Source organism: Onychostoma macrolepis, chromosome 18 (genome assembly GCF_012432095.1).
Source record: "Onychostoma macrolepis isolate SWU-2019 chromosome 18, ASM1243209v1, whole genome shotgun sequence".
Taxonomy (NCBI): domain Eukaryota; kingdom Metazoa; phylum Chordata; class Actinopteri; order Cypriniformes; family Cyprinidae; genus Onychostoma; species Onychostoma macrolepis.
The window spans coordinates 2,178,668-2,198,906 of record NC_081172.1 but is presented as its reverse complement, the minus strand read 5'-3'; the positions used below and the strand labels follow the sequence as shown (position 1 = coordinate 2,198,906).

The 20,239-nt window shown below is 38.5% G+C and overlaps 3 protein-coding genes across 3 annotated transcripts in view; 1 reads left to right on the top strand and 2 right to left on the bottom strand.

Annotated features, from left to right (window-relative positions):
- The window catches only part of wtip (WT1 interacting protein), a 34,014-nt gene extending 24,432 nt beyond the window's left edge, over window positions 1-9,582 (bottom strand). Inside the window, exon 1 of the mRNA XM_058752140.1 lies at window positions 7,637-9,582. Within this exon, the coding sequence (XP_058608123.1) occupies window positions 7,637-8,894 (1,258 nt within the window). The 5' untranslated portion in view covers window positions 8,895-9,582. The remainder of the gene's footprint in view (window positions 1-7,636) is intronic.
- Window positions 9,583-10,698: 1,116 nt separating this feature from the next.
- sdr42e1 (short chain dehydrogenase/reductase family 42E, member 1) lies at window positions 10,699-13,656 on the bottom strand. Its single transcript, XM_058751558.1, has 3 exons — window positions 13,591-13,656; window positions 13,216-13,308; window positions 10,699-12,113 (listed from the first exon to the last, which is right to left on the bottom strand). The coding sequence occupies exons 1-3, from the start codon at window positions 13,632-13,634 to the stop codon at window positions 11,015-11,017; spliced, it is 1,236 nt and encodes a 411-aa protein (XP_058607541.1). The 5' UTR covers window positions 13,635-13,656; the 3' UTR covers window positions 10,699-11,014.
- A 597-nt stretch (window positions 13,657-14,253) lies between these two features.
- nedd4a (NEDD4 E3 ubiquitin protein ligase a) overlaps window positions 14,254-20,239 on the top strand; it is a 36,608-nt gene continuing 30,622 nt past the window's right edge. Inside the window, exons 1-4 of the mRNA XM_058751612.1 lie at window positions 14,254-14,523; window positions 15,231-15,304; window positions 16,953-17,031; window positions 17,120-17,158. Of these exons, the coding sequence (XP_058607595.1) occupies window positions 14,473-14,523; window positions 15,231-15,304; window positions 16,953-17,031; window positions 17,120-17,158 (243 nt within the window). The 5' untranslated portion in view covers window positions 14,254-14,472. The remainder of the gene's footprint in view (window positions 14,524-15,230; window positions 15,305-16,952; window positions 17,032-17,119; window positions 17,159-20,239) is intronic.

The window sequence follows — 20,239 nt, the reverse complement described above, 5'->3', positions numbered from 1 at the left end:
CTTCCTCTGCCAACCAAATCAGGATTATCTTAGTATCACTGAAACACTTTTATAGTTAACATTAATATTTTGAATTAGATTTTATTTTTTATATTTTTCAATTTCATTTTAATTTAAAATTGTAGAAATGTAGGTGTGTTTTTGATATTATTATTTTTTAAATGTCTATATAGTTTTTATAAACTAAATGAAAATGAGAAATGTTGCCTTGGCAACTAGATGATTACATTTATTTCTGTTAATATTTATTTTTTCCAAGTCATGATTTTTTAATGGTTTTAGTCTAGTTTAATAACCCCAGACCAAAGTCACAGATTTTTTGAAAATAAAACATAATTTGGCCAGCCAAGTAAATGTAAACATAATTTCATTTTAATTTAAAATTTTAGAAATTTAGGTGTGTGTTTTTGATATATATATATTTTTTAAATGTCTATATAGTTTTTATAAACTAAATGAAAATGAGAAACGTTGCCTTGGCAACTAGATGATTACATTTATTTCTGTTAATATTTATTTTTTCCAAGTCATGATTTTTTAATGGTTTTAGTCTAGTTTAATAACCCCAGACCAAAGTCACAGATTTTTAGAAAATAAAACATAATTTTGCCAGCAACATTCCTAACAATAAACAAATAAATTGCTTGAAAACAAATCATATTCTACTCTAAAACCAAGAGAAAGATGAAACATTTTATAAAGAAAATGAAGCCTGCTTTAACAGATTTTCACATTTAATTATATTCATGCATTTGGCAAATTGCAATATAACTTTAACACACAAAAAAAACGTGATTTGAAGAATCCTTCATGTCTGGAGCTCAAACAGTACGGCATGAGTTACACGACGTTTAATGCTTAAGGTTTTGTTCAAAATCACTAACCGTAATTATAAGCAATAGGAGCAGAGAAGCTTGATTTAAACACCAGTAACAACGCAGTAGGTCACTCAAAAGGCACTATAGACCTTTATCACACTTCCTATATCCGGTAAGTGAAGCAGTGTATCGCCACTTCCGGTCCCATCGCAACGCAATCAAAACTAATGGGCGAATCCTCTCTTTCCTTCCTCTCTTCTCTCACCGGTGTTACTGCACCGTACCCGGCTGCTTTCATTCTAAACAACGACACACTGCCCCAGTTTTCAAGATTTGCTGACACAACACGAATTGAGGAAAACATGGATGAAACTGATGCCGCGGGATGAAGGTCCTTCTAAAATATTAAGCGGGAGAACGTTCGTGTGAAGTATGCATTTGGAAACTGAGGATGTTTGAGCCTAAAGCTCATATTTTCAACCTGCTGAAATGTTCCTATTAATATATTTCCCTTCCAAATGTGCATTCTGAGTAATTAAAAAATGATTTCCCTGTGATCCCTGTGAAAAATGATTGCTGCAGTCAAGTTCTGTCTTCCCATTAATAATGTTTTTTTCTTACTGATCATATTTCATAACTGTTTACATTTTTAAACGAATCTGACTGATATGGTTTTATTATAGTAAAAATGTTTTTTCACAGACTGAATTCCATTTGTATTACCACATTTTTACATACCATGGTTAAACTATGGTTAATTTTCGTAAGAACAGTATTAAAATGAATGAATGTGCCGAATTTGCCTTAAAGAAATTTAACAATGTTAAACATTTAGGCTAATTAATCTTAAACAGTATAACGCGAGTTGACAGCGTGACTTTGAATAGCCTATTAAATAAAAATTTTGGCATGAATGTGAGAATTACATACAGTGAAATGACTGTCAATGAAAATTGAAACCATTGAAACGCGGCTTTCTCAGATCGGCTTGCATTAAAACTACAAGTTCCATTGAGTTTGGAAAATTCTGTGCACAGTAATCATCAGAATCTCTCTTCACTGTCTCTGAAAATGTGCAGATTTTGAAATCAACCTGCACATGCTCACTTTAACAGGCATTTATTCAACTAGGTGACTACAGCACATTGAAAAATACACATAACTGGAAGAATCGATACACTGCTTCCGCTGTGATAAAGGTCTATTGTGAACAGCAGTGAGAGATTCACATGTAATGAGGACGGCTGGCAACTCAACAAGACGCATCCTCCAGACGAACTCCCCTCACCTGATACACACTGGTACCACTTCCTCTATACAGGCCGTGAACCACAACTCCTTCCTCTCTCCGGCTGATAACAGATCACTCAGTCTGCTCCAGAAAGAGATGAAGAGCATTGCTTTGTTTCACACAAGGCCAAAAATTACACTGCGTGTATATTACTGTTGTTGAGTTTGGACTAGGGCGGGTGATTTTTCAGATTTATTGATTAATTTAAGTGTAATGTTTTGCTACAATTTTTTTTTTGTGCTCAAAACACATCCATCAAGCACGTTAACATTTTTTTTTTAAAAAGTGGAAAAGCATTGCAGTGGAATGAAAAAAAACCTGTAAAAAATACTACTGTATGTTTGATATTTCATGTTTACATGATGCTGACAGGCTGAAATCTGCATTTACTGTTAATAATATGTTCTATGTTTTAGTATTTTATATTAGACATGGTGTAGTTTATTACTTTTTCTCTTTTATGTGTGCTTTTCATACATGATGCTATTCCATATTAAACTTGTTGTTCCTGATTCCTTTTATCTTAGATTTGATGTTCTTGTGATGTTGAAACTGACTTTTGATGTAATTTCTGATCGTGTATAGCACTTTACTGCATTTTAATGTCTGACAGTTGCTATATAAAGTTTATTATTATTATTAATAGCTGAATACTGGTGTTATTCTTTTAGTCATTTTGAATTTTAATCACCTTAACTTTTGACCTCTAAAACTGAATCTCTACATTTTGGCAAAGAAATCTTTAGCATTTTTCTTATTTCACATTATTTCTGATCATACAAGATATGTGCAAAACGAGTTTGCACAATATTTGCCTTAATATTTCATGCATCTTTTCTGCATCTTATATTTATAGTTAACCACTTCATGTACGGTCAACTTTCTTTAACCAGATAGTTTTGCAAATTTTTAATAAACAAATGTTACTTACATCACATGTTTTTAAGTTAAACGTTGAAAAACTGAAATTGAAATCTTCTGAAAAAACGTTCTGAAAAAAACCCCCCCAAAAAAACCATCTCACCCAGCCCTAGTTTGGACCACAAAAGACCTCTACATGTACGACAACAACATGCACAGATTTATGCATGATCCACATGCACTCAACATGATCATGCAACTCAGCATTTAGAACCCAAATTACAGATTTATTGCACTTCTTTTGCACCGAATCAAAACGATGCATAGCTAGACTTCTGGCAAAAAAAAACAATTCTCTGAACGGAAACGGCGGCGAGCAAAGTCTCATTCCGTGTTTATTTTAAGCCAGACCCTGAATCCCGAGTGTCTGTGTGGATACACGAAGGTCAAAGGTCGGCTGATTCAGCGCTAAAGCAGGCGAATAACGCTGCCAGAAAACATCCAGCTCTTCTCAGGAGCAGATTACTCTGAGAAACTCAAATGTAAGCAAAGCTACTTTTGGAGCATTTCGGTGTTTTGTGCGTGTTTGTGTGCACATGTGCGGACTAAGATGATTGTTATTCTAAGCAGGTGATCAGCGTTGACCCCCAGCAGCTGTGTCTGGCGGCAGAGACAAACACTCTGTGCCAAGAGTCTGGTGCTGAACCGCCACCCCACCGACAGCCTAATCGCTTGCAAGAATGAACGCAAATTCAACCAGTCATGCATTATTTGTGATAGCTCGCAGTTTTAAACAAAGTTTGTAGCCCAAAAATGCAAACTTTTGAAGTAAAAAAATTAAGATCCAAAAATCAGAAGCCAATCAAGGCACTTAAAGTGAGCACTTTTTTAATGTAGTCTGATAAGTGCACTTTTAGTTTGACATACACTGCCATTCACAAGTTTGGGATCAGTAAGATTTTTAATGTTTTTTATAGATGTCTTTTATGCTCATCAAGGCTGCATTTATTTGATCAAAAATACATAAAAAAATTTTTTTTTACAGAAATATTTTTACAATTCAACATAACTGTTTTCTATGTGAATATATGTTAAAATGTAATTTTTCAGCTTCATTACTCCAGTCTTCAGTGTCACATAATCCTTCAGAAATCATTCTATATGTTGATTTATTATTAATGCTGCTTAATGTTTTTGGAACCTGTGATACATGTTGATTACTTTTAATCAACTTAACACATCCTTGCTGAATAAATGTATTAATTCCTTTCAAAAAAAGAAAGAAAAAAAATAGTGACTCTAAACTTTTGAACGGTAGTGTATATTGTTACAAAAGACTTCTATTTGCAGAAAATTTCTACTTATGAACAGCAGTGTATGCAACTTTGTTTTTAATATATACCACCTCTAAAAAATTAGCATAAAAAGCCTTAGAATTAAAATCCCTGTTTCTCACACATACACAAGTCACCCAAAATGAACGTTTTGCTATAATTTACCATATATTATTTATACTTTTGGCCGTGAAACACAGAATGCAATGATTGCCAGTCTTGTTTTCCATACAAGAAAAGCATGCAATGGGTATTTGTGCTCAAAAAAGTACTGTAAAACTAGTCCAAATGTGCATTATAATAATAAGTTCTCTCATAATTCACTGATAACCTTTCCTCTTTTGTAGTTCTCAAATATCACAGAGCATGTTCAATATGGTGCATGGAGGCGCTTGGTAGGTTTAATGTCAATTATAACAATTTGCATTGGTTCTCGCATGAACACAAATGAGATTTAAGAGCTGAGGCATAGAGCAAAGTCATACATTTCTGACCCTTTTTATGTGAATATAGACAACTTTTATAGTGCAGTACTGTGCTTTTAGGAGCTCGACAGCAGATTCTGATACAGGTTTGGAACGACATGACGGTGAGAAAACGATGACAGGTTTTTCATTTTTAGTTGAACAAACCCTTTAAGAGCACAGAAAGACACATCACGAATACCCGGCGAGATTGATTTTAGGGGAGCTGTTGTCACGGTAACGGAGAGGGTTCGCTCTCGCGCAGACTAATGCAGACTAAAGAGGGTTCGGCATGCAGTAAAAAAACATCACCTGCTCCTCGGAGGCAAACACACACTCGTACCTCCATCTCTAGACTTTCTGCAACTAAACCTGTGCAAATGTGTTTCCAAGCAGTAGCAGAAACAAATCCCAGTTGCAACGGAGACACAAAAGATGAGACAATGCGACAGTCACAACAACGGACCTAAAGCTTGTATTACTTGAAAAGATGAACACTGTGCTGTTTACTAAGCAAGCATGACAGTTACTATTGCTCATACCTAGGTTTAATGATCTGAAAAAACCCCTATCAGCAGCATTTGTGTTCCAGACACGAATAACTCCTCAAAAATGTAGTTAAAATCCTAACTCAAGTCAAATGGGAGTTTTAAAGGGATAGTTCACTCAAAAATTTAAATTCTGTCATCGTTTACTCACCCTCAAGTTGTTGCAAAGCTGTATGATTTTCTTTCCTGTACTGAACAAAAAAGAAGTTATTTTGAAGAATGTTGAAAAACTAAATGTTGACGGTAGCCATTGACTTACATAGTATTTTTTTTCCATACTATGAAAATCAATGGCTACCGTCAACTGTTTGTTTACCAACATTCTTCAGAATATCTTAGTTTGTGTTCAACAGCTAAAAGAAACTCATACAGTTATGGAACGACATGAGGGTGAGTAAATAATGACAATTTTTATTTTTGGATAAGGTTTAAAGAGATTTTAAGACATTTTATCTTCTCTGCTGCTGTATTTCTCCTCCATTAAACACTAGTCCCGCCAAATCACAAATTAGGGCTTCCCTAAGAAAAAAACACAGGCTCACATGCCTCTAAAGAACATTTCTGTTGACGTTCAGGCCTTGGAAGGACACTGGCAGGAAGTGGCGTTCAAACTGGGAGACAAAGTATGTACTCTCTGAAGACTTGCCTTTTTCCGTCCAGGTCCGGGCCAAAAACAAGCCTCTAAGAACCCTGTTTGTCTGTCTGCTCACCGACTACAATGTCCTTTTTGGGCTGTGCCAGTTGGGATGCCAGCAGCCTTTGTTGTGATTGGTCTACCGCTGCTGCCCGGTGTGACCAAAACCAATCAGCAATCAGCTGGTTACAATGCAAAACGAGCGAGTTACTGCAGTGTTTAGCCAACGTTTGTGGTCATTGGCACCAACCTGCATACTTAAACCCTGTGAGTTGGGTGCAAAACTAGTGTTTTATCAAAACAACACACTAAACAAACAAACAAACAAACAAACACAAACTGTGATTATAATACTATCAGCAGACTCATTTCAACAAAATCCACCCACAAGATCTCACTTGTTTCTCCTTGTTTGCTAAAGCTGCCTGCTACCGAGAAAAAAAGAGATTTGTCTCCTGAGCTTCAAAAAAAAAAAAAAAGATCTCCGCAATGTCTCAGGTGAACGTGATTTCACCAAGTACAACATGTTCCTGGAACAACATTCCAATCAACCAATCAGAACTGATCAGGGTTGTGTGCTTCTACACCCTTGCTAATCAGCGATCATTGAATTTAGGAATAAACTATGGGTAGGTATAGGTTTAGGGATAAGGATTGGGTTAAGTCTATATTTTTGGATAGTAATATTGATCCAGGATCAACAAAAGATGTTGCTCGAGGAACAGGTCTTACTTGGCAAAATCACGCTCAATATATGCACTCGCCAAATTCTCTGGAGTCCATATGATCTGAGCTGCTATTCATATTCATTTTATAGCTCTATACTCTTTTTTTGGATGTCAACTATTAACTTAAGACGTGTCTATGATTATTTCTCCTATGGAACTTAAATTGGGAGAAATACCCATAAAAGTTTATCATTAAAGAAAACAACTCAGAGCCATTAAGCCTCCTTTTGAGAGTTAAAACTGTGCACATGAATGAAATGACACAGTGTCTTTAGTCTATGTTGCAGCATGCCTTGTGAGATGATCCAGGTTTTGGGAATTTGGCGTCTTTGCATGACGCCTTTGGGTGAAAAAGTCTGGATGAATGATGATTTAACCAGCTCAAAGATAAATAATCATAATGTGATTAAAGCAGTGCTCAAAGTATAAACCCTCTTGTCTGGAAAGCAGACTGATTCATTGACAAAACACGATTTACACCTGTTTTCCCACACCCTAATGATACTTTAATGAGTCCAACACAAAGGCTGTTCTGTGCTGACTCCGGTAAATGGGGTATGAGTAGTGTTGTCAAATAATTAATCGCGATTAATCGCATCCAAAATAACTTTTCGTTCACATAATATGTGTGTGTACTGTGTATATTTATTACATACAAATGTTATGTTTATATATTTATATATAATATAAATTACTTTAGGCCTATGTAAACAAACTGTTATTTTGGATGCGATTAATTGAGATTAATCGTTTGACAGTACAAGGTTTGAGTGTGTCAAGGTGTGAATATGACTTTCCACCAAACAATTCTGGAAAAGTTTATTCAAAACCATGTTTTATGTATAGGCTGCTCAAAAGGCACAAAGGAAAAATAAAAGGGAATGTTCTTATCTGTCCAGAACTTTAATGCACACTAAACTAATTAGAAGTGATTTAAGACCCTGCGTGATCTACTCACCAAAATATTCCTTTTTCATGTGCATCTCGAGCTCCTTCTCCAGCTCCAGGGTGAGGGCCTCCAGGCGCCGCTCCGCCGGACTGGGGCCGCTGTCCCGGGATGGAGTGACCTGGTACGGCAGCTTTAAGCGCTGCCCCCCGGTGCCCATCTTCCCGTAGTTAAACGCGATGTTGACGTCTGAATTTTGCTGCTGCGGCTCGGCAAACGCTTGGAGGTGGACGCGGTTGTTGTGGAGGCCGTTTGGCTCCGTGAAGTCCTGCAGCAGCGCGTCCTCCGGCAAACCGGGTCCCAGCATGGAGTGCTGGAGCTCGGGATACGCGCTCATGGAGCTCCGTGAACTCCTGGAGCTGTGGCTGGAGATGCTGGAGCGGGGACTGACCACGCAGTTTGCCGCCACGGCGAGTCGCGCAACCCCGCCACCGTCCTGGCTGCAGATGCTGGACCGGGGGCTGGTCATGGGGATGCCGTGCACCGCGCCGCTCTCCGGTTCGTGGTTCCCCGCGGGAGAGTAGCTGGAGCGCGGGCTTGTGGTGCTCGATCTGGGGCTGATGTGCCGCTGGTCGTAGCCCATGCTGATGCCGCTGGTTCGGTTACTGCTCGGTTTGCTCCCGCAGTCGTAGCTGTTGAGGCTGGTTCTGGGGCTGGAGTGTTTGCTGGTGTCGCTGGCCGTGCTGGCGTAACTCGAGCGGGGGCTGATCACGCCGTTCCCCTCGCAGTACTTCTCCTGTCCCGGTGACACCAAGCTGGACCGCGGGCTGCTGATGCTCGACCTCGGGCTGGTGTGTTTGCTCTGGTCTTGCGACGAGTGAGACGAAGCCAAACTGGACCGGGGGCTCGTGGCCATGCATAAGCTGTTGCTCCTCACCTGCTTCCCCAGAATGAGCGCGTCGTAGGCGCATCCAGCGCTGTACCGGTGCGCCTGCACCTCCGCTTGCGTGTATCTTCTGAGACGCTCCGACGCGCCGCTGTAACACGGCAAGGCAACTTCAGATTTGGTGCAGTACGCGTCGGGATCGGGATAAACCGCGTCCCTTTGCGGAGAACAGAAATCCAGAGGCACTGAGGGTCGGTTACCGTTGACGGAGCGCAGGGGAGCCGCGCCGTAGACTTTGTTCCCGTGCGCGGAGGAGCTGCCATTCATTCGTTTAGTTTTCTCCATATCGGGGTTCGGTTCCCCGTACATCCCGTCTTGATAAACGTCAAATATGGAGAGGTTTTCCATCAGTTTACTCGCTGGATCCTCGTCATATCCATCCATGTCGTCTCTGAGGCGAGTTGAACGGGGGAGCGCGCGGAGCACTAGCCAACTACAACACAAACTGCATTTTACGCGGAAAAACGCCGCCTCAGGCGAACCATCGTTGCCTGTTCGCGATTAGTTAGTCCTTCGCCGTCATTTCGTCACGATACATGATCCCCGCCTGTCGATTTGTGGCGATACGGTCGTCGTGACAAAGTTTCCACTCAAGAGAACGTTTGTCAATTTCAGGTTTTTGTAAAGTTGAAAGGTCTTTACAGTCAATGGCGCGCTGCGCGGAGGAATTTTCTCGCTTTGATTTTCCTTGATTGTTCCTGCGAACTCGTTTCCAGCGATTCCAGCTCTCCTAAAATTCCCCCCCGAGAATTTCGCAATAAACAGGAGAGATGTTGAACGCGTAGACGGACGAGTGTGCGTGTATTAAACGATTCATTGGGGACTCGTTTGTGTGAGAGGAATGCGCGGAGGGAGACGGGCTGCGCTGCGGCGCTCTGGAATGTGGTTAATGCCGGAGCGAAACAATGATAGAGAGCAACTCAGCAAGGGGGAGCAGAATCCTGAAAAAAGTCCTTTGGAGAGTCTATGTGTGTCCACTTTCATCCAGCGGGACAGATTAAAGATTTAACCACATAGACCAGCCCACAGAAAATAATTAAAAACTACACTGAGCATCTCTAAAACAAAAAAAAAAAAACACTTTAAACAACAAGCAACCCTTTATGCAACTGAATTGTTTGTATTCTTGGGAGTGTAAAATGAGTATTAAAGAAAAACTCTTGTTCAAGTCTCTAAATACTGTTTGTAAAATCTACCTGTCTTGTGTTTCCCAGGTAACTCATGCTTTAAAAACAACAGTACTAGCATGCATTACAGCAGGCCAGTGAAGGTTTGTTGAATCTGGGGGAAGGGCAGATCCCAAACATCTCATTGTGCATCAGTGACAAAGGCTATTGTCACTAACTTACATTTCCGTCACCATACAGTGGCCGCCTTAAGTATTTTTTTGACACTTGAGCCACATTTAAAATATCAGATAGCACAATATCAAAGCAAGAGAGATTTATTGTAAGCATAGCTCAAGGTTTTGTTTTTTTTACTTCTAAAACAATAGTTGAAAATGAAGACAGTACTGTATGACTGTGTTTGTAATTAAAACATTTTGATAATTCATGTGGTGAGCTACATCTGAGGAACGGATGAACTTGAGAACTTGTTTCGATATTTTGTTTATACAATGAAATTCATACCTAGTGCATATTTAAAAAAAAAAAAACATAAATATGTATTTTTATATATATCTTATTATATATCGACACACTCTAACCTGAAAATCTGGGATATATATTAATGTACAGCTGAAAATAAACAGAAAGTGTCAGGATTTTGGTGCGTCAGGATAGCTCAAAAAGTCTAAGCAATGCCAAGGTGATGGGTTCAATTTCCAGAAAGCATGAATTGATAAAATGTATGCAGTGTATTAATTATACAAATGCATGAATGCAATTTAAAGCAAAGGCATGGCATAAAAAGAATAAAACATTCAGTGCACTCTTTCTATGTGACTAATCAAACGTAAGTAAATAAGTGACAATGATGATCTTGTGACTCTTTGTACAGAAGGCCAGATTTTCCTGCCTCCGCTGAAACTCAAGATGCTCTTCGGATCATGCTGGAGAACATGATCATCAAGTTTTGTTCAGTGCTGCTGTAATTTTTACTATTACATTTTGCATTAAATTGTTATACTGATAATAAGTTGTACTGAAAAAAGAAATAAGAAAAAAATCACATATCACACAGCAAATACAGTCTTTCTGGTAACCATTCTTTTTCACCAAAAAAGACATCATTTTATTCTTTTAAAGGAGCACTTTAATATTGTTAATATTGTTTAAAATCCACAAAAATATGTTTGTTTACCCCGAACTCTCTAAGGACACATCCAAAAGTGGAAGTAAAACAAAACATTTATCAGGGTTTAGCTTATTTGTCTCTTTACAGCATTTCACAACAATACATCCCTCATGTACATATGAACATACATGTTTTAAAAATTAACAAATCAAGTCAGTATAAACCTCACATAAGGCACAGAACTGAAATTAAATCCATCACACATCTCACTGCCCCACAACCGGAAGACAGGAGAGCGCCACCGCTGCAAATGCGACCACCAAAACAACGTCTAAAATTAGTTTCTTAATTGATGACTGGCTGTGCTTCTTCCCATGACCCCTGCCTTGAAACCATTGCACAACATCTTCCAGGTCATACAGTTTAGGCTCGTATCCCAGCTCTTCTCGTGCCTTACGCATACTGAAATAGTGTGTGACGCCCGTCTTGTAGACCTCAGTACGGGTCAGCAGGGGTTGGAAGTTATAAATCCGCCCCACGACGTGGTGAAGCATCTCGGTCAGAAACGCAAAGAGGTAAATGAGTGATATGGGAAGGCGAAGCGTGGGGAACGAGTATCCCAGACCCTCCACCAGAGGCCTGAAAAACTCAAAGTTGTTCACAGGCCTTCCATCAGAAATGAAATAGGGCTGACCGGCGGCACGATGCTGACGCTTTTCAGTTAACGCCTCGGCAGCTAACACGTGTGCAGACACCAGATTATCCACATGAACAAACTCCACCAGACTATCAGGATCCCCGTACACAAACCTAAAGATGCCATTCTCAATGTAACTAACTATTCTAGGCAAGTGCCTTTCCTCACCAGGGCCGTATATACCGGCTGGACGCAGGGAGCAAGTCTGTAGGACACCTGCGCTATTATTCAGAGGCGAACCGTTCGCTTTTAACACCTGCATCTCGGCTATAGACTTCGTCCTGGAGTAGTGATCAGGGTGCAGGTGCAAGGGCAAATAAGGGAGACTTTCATCACCGTCCTTAATCTCCTGACCTCCAAACACTACGTTATACGTGCTCGTGTAGACCAATCGAGGAACTCCGTGTGCCACGCAAGCCTTGAGGATGTTCTCCGTTCCCTGTACGTTCACTTCTTCGATGAGTTTTTGATTGAGCTGCTCCCGTCCCGACATCCCATAGGAGGCGATGTGGAACACGCAGTTCACGCCCCGAACCGCTTTTTCCACCTGAGCGTAGTCACGGATATCTGCCCGCACGAATACAATACCCTCCGGCAACTCTTGGCTCGGTGGCCTCACGTCAAACAGCACAACGCTTGAGGAGGTTTTGAGGAGAGCACAGGCAAGACTGAAAGAGAAATCGCATTTACAAAGAGAACAATCAAGCTTTAGAGGAATAGTTCATCCAAAAAATTATTTACTCAGCCGCAGGCCATCCAAGATGTATATGAGTTTGTTTCTTTATCAGATTTGGAGAAATGAGGCATTCCATCATTTCCTTGCCAATGGATCCTCTGCAGTGAATGGGTGCCGTCACAAGTAATTTAGATGACTTGATGTGAGAGACAACAGGAGATGGACTTTTTCACTGGAGGAAGTGTTACTGTGGATTATAGACTCATATTTTGGCTGGAAGCAATGGTTTAAAGTTACAACATCTTAATAATAACGGAGCAATTCCAATAGGGTCCTCACGCCATCGGTGCTAGGGCCCTAATGATGGATTTATTTCTTACAAACACGCAGCTTTTGGCTTCTCAAGATGTTAACTGATGGACTGGAGTGGTGTGGATTATTGTGATGTTTTTATCAGCTGTTTGGACTCTCATTCTGACGGCACCCATTCACTGCAGAGCATCCATTGCTGAGCAAGTGATGCAATGCTACATTTCTCCAAATCTAACGAAGAAACAAACTCATCTACATCTTGGATGGACTGAGCACGAGTACAATTTCAGCAAATTGTCTAGTTTAGAGCTGAAATTGTATTCATAACTTTGCAATATTCTGTTATTTTCCTGTTTATTAATGTAAAGCTGCTTTGAAACATTGCATAAAGCACTATATAAATAAATGTGGCTTGACATAAAAACATGCAACAATTTATAATGTTATTGCATTTAATACATATTCATAATACATTTAAAAAGTTGAGAACCATAGTTTTCAGCCCTGTTTCTGAAGGCCCAATGTGGATCTGATGAACTCATCAGTTAGTTCATAAAGTACTGAACAATGGTTGTGCCATATAAAGGACATCCAAAATACTTTTGAGTAAGTAAAGTACTTTTGAGGGGTCTCCAGGAACAGAGTTAGGATCTACTGTTCAATAATATAGTATGATAGCGCCATCTAGTGGTTTGTGTAGATACTATGACTGATATTAGGGTTATGTGGAAAATAATGAGAAAAAAAAGATTTAAAGATTGTAAGTTGTCATAAAATCTTACCGGAATCCAAAATAACCTCCTCCACCGGTTATGAGGAAGGTTCTGCCTGTTCTGTTGACTTCCATTGTGTTAAAGAAGAAGGGAGAGTGGAATCTGCAAAAAGTTATATATATATATATATATATGCTTCATGATGCAGATGATGTTTAACGTTCATGCATATTCTGGAATTAAATACGCTGGCAGTCAAAATCATAACAGTGTAGAACATATTGTGCAGAACACAATTCTCTCTCGAGCAGTGCAACATCAACGCGGCCATAAAAAACACACACAAGACCTCACCAAGATCTAACACATCTGTACAGAAAACATCCTATGCAGACTCTAAAACGCTTAACATTACACGGCATTCATATAAATCTGAATACATACCTCTGTAATCGTGCTTTGAATCGATCACAAAGTATGCGTAACATGCACTTCCTAGGAAACGCGTGAATGGGCGGGATTACATAGCCGAACGTTTTGATTGGATAAGAGCGAGCTATGCCTCGCTGTGATTGGCTGAAGATGAACTCTGTCCGCTGTCCATTTGTAATAGACAAAGCACATTTTCAGTATATCAAGTACAGTTAATTGTATCCCATTCTATTCTATTCTATTCATGCTGTCTTTAATAATTTGTCTATTAATTATTTTGTCTATTTTTTTTATCTATAATTACATATTACATATAAACGGGATACGTTACAACAAAAGTGTTGCATGATTTATATTCCAAATTTGTTTGGGAAGAAATCATGGCTTTGATGCTTTGAATGCTTTGACGTTCAGTGCTTTATATAATGAATATGGTTGTTGACATATTTAATTTTTCTTTATAGGCTACAGGGGCCATTAATGATAATAATCATAATAAACATTAAATACGACTAATTTACAAAAATGAACTGACTTAAAATGTAGATTTAAAGAGAAGAGATAATATTACGTCAGCAAAGGAGACAGAAAAAAGCGGCACCTTCTGTGTACAGCACTGTTGTTATGATCATAGATCAGCAGCAGACAAGGGGCGTGGTCGGGAGCGTAGTGGGCGTGAGCGACGTCGTGGGGGCGTGTCGTGGTGGGCGCGCGCTGAGAGGATGTCCATCGGCGTAGTTTCCAAGATGCATTTCACAAGCTAACGCCTCTCCGCTCGTCACATATCCCGGGGAAGCGATTTCCGTTAAAGCGTGACCTACTCTTTGACAGCTGGGATTTATTTGTATTTTTCGGTCGTTCATATCGACGCAGGTTGGCATCCTGGCACGGAACATGAACATGGCCGCGCTGCTCCCGGAGGTTCGAGGACTCCAGACGGATGAGGTAAATTAATTCAGCTGTCACATCATGTGATGTGTCATATCAGTCATAGAAATTCTGCTATATTGCATAAACAACAGTTGGGTGGCAGTCTACTGTCCCGGCCGGTGTCTTGGAGGAAGTTCTGCTCCACTTTGTGTTATGATAACTGTAATCATCAGTATGACGGGCTGTGTGTTTAATTATAGCACGTAACTGACCCACAACCATGTTTGCTTGCGATTAAGAAAAGATGTATTTGGTTTGGCGGATCAATTTCTTTCATTCTCATTGTTGTCTTGTGACTCAAGTGAGATATTACGCAACATCTACTGTATCTTATGAGGGCTTACATGCCGCCATACCACAGGATGTCTAGACCATACTCTTAAAAGCACACTAAATAAACTTCTAAAGCAGATTGATTGGTCAAAATGTGTATTAATGCGAGATGGTGTAATCAATATTTTGGTCTGTTTTCTTGAAAGAAATAGTAGGCCAGTTTAAAATTTCCTCCAGGAAAATAAACCAGAAATATTGATTACATTATCCTGAATTAATACACATTTTGGCCAATCAAATGCTCTCTGGAATAAGAATGCCCCTCCCACTTATGGGTCAAAGTGCCTTGCTGGAATTGGCTTTTAATCATTCTTACATCTCCAGGCAGTTTAATTTTTGATGTTTATTGTTGTTTGTGTTGCTTATTGAATGTTTTTGCTTTCCTTCAGAATGAATCCAGGATCTTAAGGGTGAAAGTCATTGCTGGAATTGGGTTGGCCAAGAAAGACATTCTGGGTGCCAGGTCGGTATATCAGATATTGTACCATGAAAATGACACTATCACATAAATAATGACTGAAATAATGGCGAGGCGGATTAAACGGCCAACACTTTTTGAGCATTTGAGACTGTTGGCATTTGCTGATAATGCAGCCTGGTTCCTAATATACAAACGGGCTTTTCAAAACATAAATATTCTTGTTTATTATTAGCAATTTTGTGTATCATTTGCCATTTATATTATATGTAAATCAGCCTTATATTGCTTTTTAAATACCAGCCGCTGAAAAGCCCATATCGGTTTACGGCTAATCCTTCTTTGCTTGAATAGAGGATGTTTTTTCTTTAAAAGCTCAGCTCACTTCTTGTATAGTACACAAGGTTTTTCCCATGATTTCATGCAACACTCACTCAGTGTTACATTTTGGGTGGATCAGTATGAAGTCAGGTAGTGTACAGCACATTTTAAGGACATTAAGTGTTTGAGTGGTTTGTGTGCCCGCTCCCCCAGCATCACGTTCACATGTTCAGTTTGTTATTAAAACATGAAACCGTTTGTATCCCGCATAATGGAGCTTCCGTTTAGACAATCTGACACTGTTGCAGGCTTTTATCTTTTCCTAAGCATGTTGTAAAAATTATAATAGTTTTTTTTACAGCCTAATAATTGAATTTCAGCCTTCCTGTGGATTGCTGAGCTTCATCGTGATGTTTATTGCTCATCTGTTTTAGCTGAATCGTCTTTGAAAAATAACAACAAGGGACGAATACCAATAATGAAGTCAGCATGAAGTCCACAATATGCATTTCTGGTCTTATTGTGCTCGTTGGTCAGCTCATGCTTCATTCTGCTATGGAAAGCCCACTTTCATCATCAGTGTGTTCCCGATGGGGAAAATTATGTCCCGTCCTACATTTTTTATTATTATTATTATTTTTTTCTCGTTGAGTATCCTGTTTCACTTTACAGAAGTAAAATGTGTTGCAATTGCTGTTTTATTTAGATTTTTAATGGTTATTTAGCTTAACGGTCACTTAGTAGATCTAGGTTTTCTTTGTAATTGCGTTGCAGTATTTTTCCAAAGGTATTTACAAGCAGCCACATGCTAAGAATTCATATTATGCATGGCTTGCAGTGAACTGTAGGCCGATGGAAATGTCCCGATTCACATTGAAGGGTGCTGGTCAGGGCGGTACAGTAGATGGCAGTGTTAGCAGATGTCCCGGCCGTCCTTGAGGGTACGGACAGATCGGCCCTGCTCACTTTGGCCTAAATAACACAGCTCTAGGTATGCAATCGATATCTGTGCTGAGCGATATCATCTCTCCTTCACTTCAATACTTCCTCTCAAAAAGGCCAGATATTCAGCAAAAACCTCAAATGAATCAGTTGAAAGATTGTGTGTTGCTTCCTCCTGATGCATGTAGGTTAAGTTGGTGATGTGATTTGCAGGATAGGGAGGAATACTTGTTATGATTTATAAAAAGATCCATAATCACAGGACTGGTAATCATAAGATTCATTGTTGATCATGTCCCTCAATTAGCAATGGAAAACCTGACTGCATTACTAAAATATTTAGTAACACTTCCTGTATGACTCAAAGACAGGGAATCTTTTTTTCCATGAATGCTTGTGTAATATTTGTTTGTTTTCCTTTCATCTGCAGTGATCCATACACGAAAATCTCTCTCTATGACCCCGTCGATGGAGAAATCACCAGTTTGCAGACTAAAACCATTAAAAAGGTGTGTGTACAAACTCTCTACTACACCATTCATCATTTCGTCAGGAGATGTTTCGCAACATTTTACTATGTTTCTGTCTTTCTTTTAGACATTGGATCCGAAGTGGAATGAGGAATTCTTCTTCAGAGTAAGTGAATGGGTTTTTGCAGAGATCGTGTTTTTGTTACCTGGCTGTACTGTGAAAACATGTCACCTCAAAATGAAAGGAGAAAAAATGATATCAGTAGCCCAGGACAGAATTTCCCTAACTGGGGTTTGTAAGTTAATGAAATGCTAATAATTAATTAAATCGTACAAATGTAACATTAAAATAAATACATTATATATCAAATGAGTACATTATTAAATACATTATTTTAAAATAATATTAAATAAATTACAAAAAAAAAAATGCAAAAAGATTGTTAACAGTGAACCGTGAACATGCAATCTATTGTTAAATTATTTAAATATTAAATAAAATTTCAAGAAGATTTTTAGGTGAAAGGGGTTTGGCTGGCAGAAAATCCCTTTCAATACTGTAATGCAATAAAAGTATTTAACTACATTTATTCATTTAGCAGATGCTTTTAAACAAAGTGACTTACTAATGAGGAATACAAGCATTATTTCAGGCATTAACCCCTTAACTGTCACTCACAGGTTTGAACAGAGACATTATAGTGCACTATCCAAACTTAAATTTTTATAATTCATGAATGAAAATATTTTGTAACATGATTTTAATGTACCATTTCCATGGTAATGCAATGTCTCAAAAGACAAAAGAATGTTTCAAAAGATGAATTTTGAGATTTTAAGTTTTCTACTGATAAATAATTTCTTATGATTTCTAATTCGTGATAGAGAAAAAGGCAACTACGAAGACTTTCTGTGACAAAGGTCAGAATTCATGTCATGATGTAGATTTTTTTCAGGTGCACTCTTGTCATAAATTAATCTATTACTTTTCCTACATAATTTTTTAACAGGAAAAAGTGGTAAAATACCTATTTAGGAGTCTTAGACCTTTCCAACGATATATAGTTTGTCATGATTAGATTAGGATTTAATTGTAAAATAGTGAAGTAAACGTAGGCGTCCCACAGGGGGGACGGTGACAGTTAAGAGGTTAATGCAATATTGTATTAACTTTTAATTTATGCTGATTTTAATTGCAAAATAATTGTCTACAAAGAAAAGAATCTGAAAATGAGCTTAAATATCATAAAAATAATTCAGCGATTTTAATGAGCCTTAACATAAGCTTTGTTTTTATAGTGAAAAGTATATTTTCTTCTCTTTCAGTTTTGGGGTGTAATGTAATCCAGACATTGCTTAATGAGATTCACCTGTAAAACATTTTGTTCTGTACCATAAGATCTCATATACACACACACTTGTCGTTTTTAGTTGTTTCCTACTTACTGAACTCTTTGTTCATCATCATCACATTTAGATATTGTTAGTGATTCCAGTAATGTGTTCTTGTGGACTAATATTAAACAGATGCTGTCATTGTGTTTGGTAATAATAGAAAACGTTATACAATACGGGCTGCTCATATTGCAGCATTGGAAGCCTGTTTAAAAGTTCAAGGGTTTTATAAAACCATTTTAGCATTTTATATTAATGGACTATAATGTGAACAGCCAGAAAAAAAAAAAAAGACAAAGCGAGTGATGCTTCAGTCACGTATGTGCAATGCTTACAAAGATTAAGAATACCTTAGAAACCGTATCCGCATAGCAACGTCCTTGGTTGTAAACCACTTAAATCCTCTTTAGATAATGTAAAAATCTATCTTTTTTAGTGAAGTACATCACTGAGCAGGAGAGCTGTGTATATATAAGAACTTATATCCTGCTGAGTGTTTGTCTCGGCTCTCGCGACAGTGTTTATACTAACCTGAGAATTACAGTCTAGCTCCGCAGAGCTGTCACATCTCTTACCACCGCATTTCTTTATAGGGGAAAAGTGGCATTCAGCAGGAGCCTGTCCTGCTAGATGTCAAATGACCAGAAATTAAACTCAGTGCGATGGTTTTATTTTGAGCCCCATAAAATGGTTTATTCAGATAATACTTCAAAAGCTGCATTCAGCTCGAAACCTCACTTAAACTCTCCCAGAAGTCTATTGCTCAATTGTGAACGAAGTCAGCTGAATTCAGCCATGACCTACATTTAGCCTGAACTGAGGTCTGATAGGGTTATAGAGAGATAAATGTGGTTTTAATCCTCGAAGGAAAGTTCAGGGAAATGCATCGCCTTCTGCATATGTGTAGGGCTTCTTATTTGCATTGCATTTATGTAGTTTACATACAAAACAGTGCTGTTAGTAATGGAGTTTTTCCATGAAATGTGTTTATGGTGGACGCAACAGGGAGTCACATCAGAGTGGAAAGCAGCATGACAACATCACATTAGAGCAGCTTTGCTTGTTCCAATCAAATCACCTTTATTGTATAGCTCTTATATAATACAGATTTTTTTAAAGCAGCTTCACAGAAAAAAAAAAAACAGAATCAGTGATAAATTAATCATATATCAAGCAAATTCTGATGTAAAGCAGCTCTAAAAAGACAGTAGTGTCTGTTCAGCTCATTTCAGTTCAGTTTTGATTCAGTTCAGCATAAAATTAATCAATTATGAAACACATTCAATTCAGCAGCCTTATAGAAGACAATAGTCTTCAGCTCGAGTCGGTTCAATGTTGATTTGTTGCTGTGATCCAGAGAATTCAGAAACAGTTAATTTTATATTTATTAATTCAAGGAAACTTCTAGAAAACTTAGCATGACTTACTTTTTCTCTGAAAAAGTTTTATTATTTTATTAATATTTTTTTTAACTTCAGGACATGCAGTGAACATTGATTTGTGATGTTTTTCCCCAAATGTTCCTAGTTAAATAATCGCTATTTAATTAAATAAGAGTCTGTTTGGGCAGCATGTAAAGAGAGAGGTGCAGTCACATGTTCTGGGGTCAGAGGTCAGGGGTTGAGTTACAGGGTGCATTTGAGATGAGGGGCAACTCTTACATTCTGTCCGCTCTCCCTGCTGTCTTGTGATGAGCTGTGACGCATTTACTGACGCGGTGTGCATATCTCTCTTCTGTAGACATCACTCATTTTCTCAGAAAGGACGGAGAGATGCATGTAAGGTCCCCTGGAAACAGGACTGTGCTGAGAGAAACTATTTCAAGATGTTATGAAGACTCAGCAATGCTTTA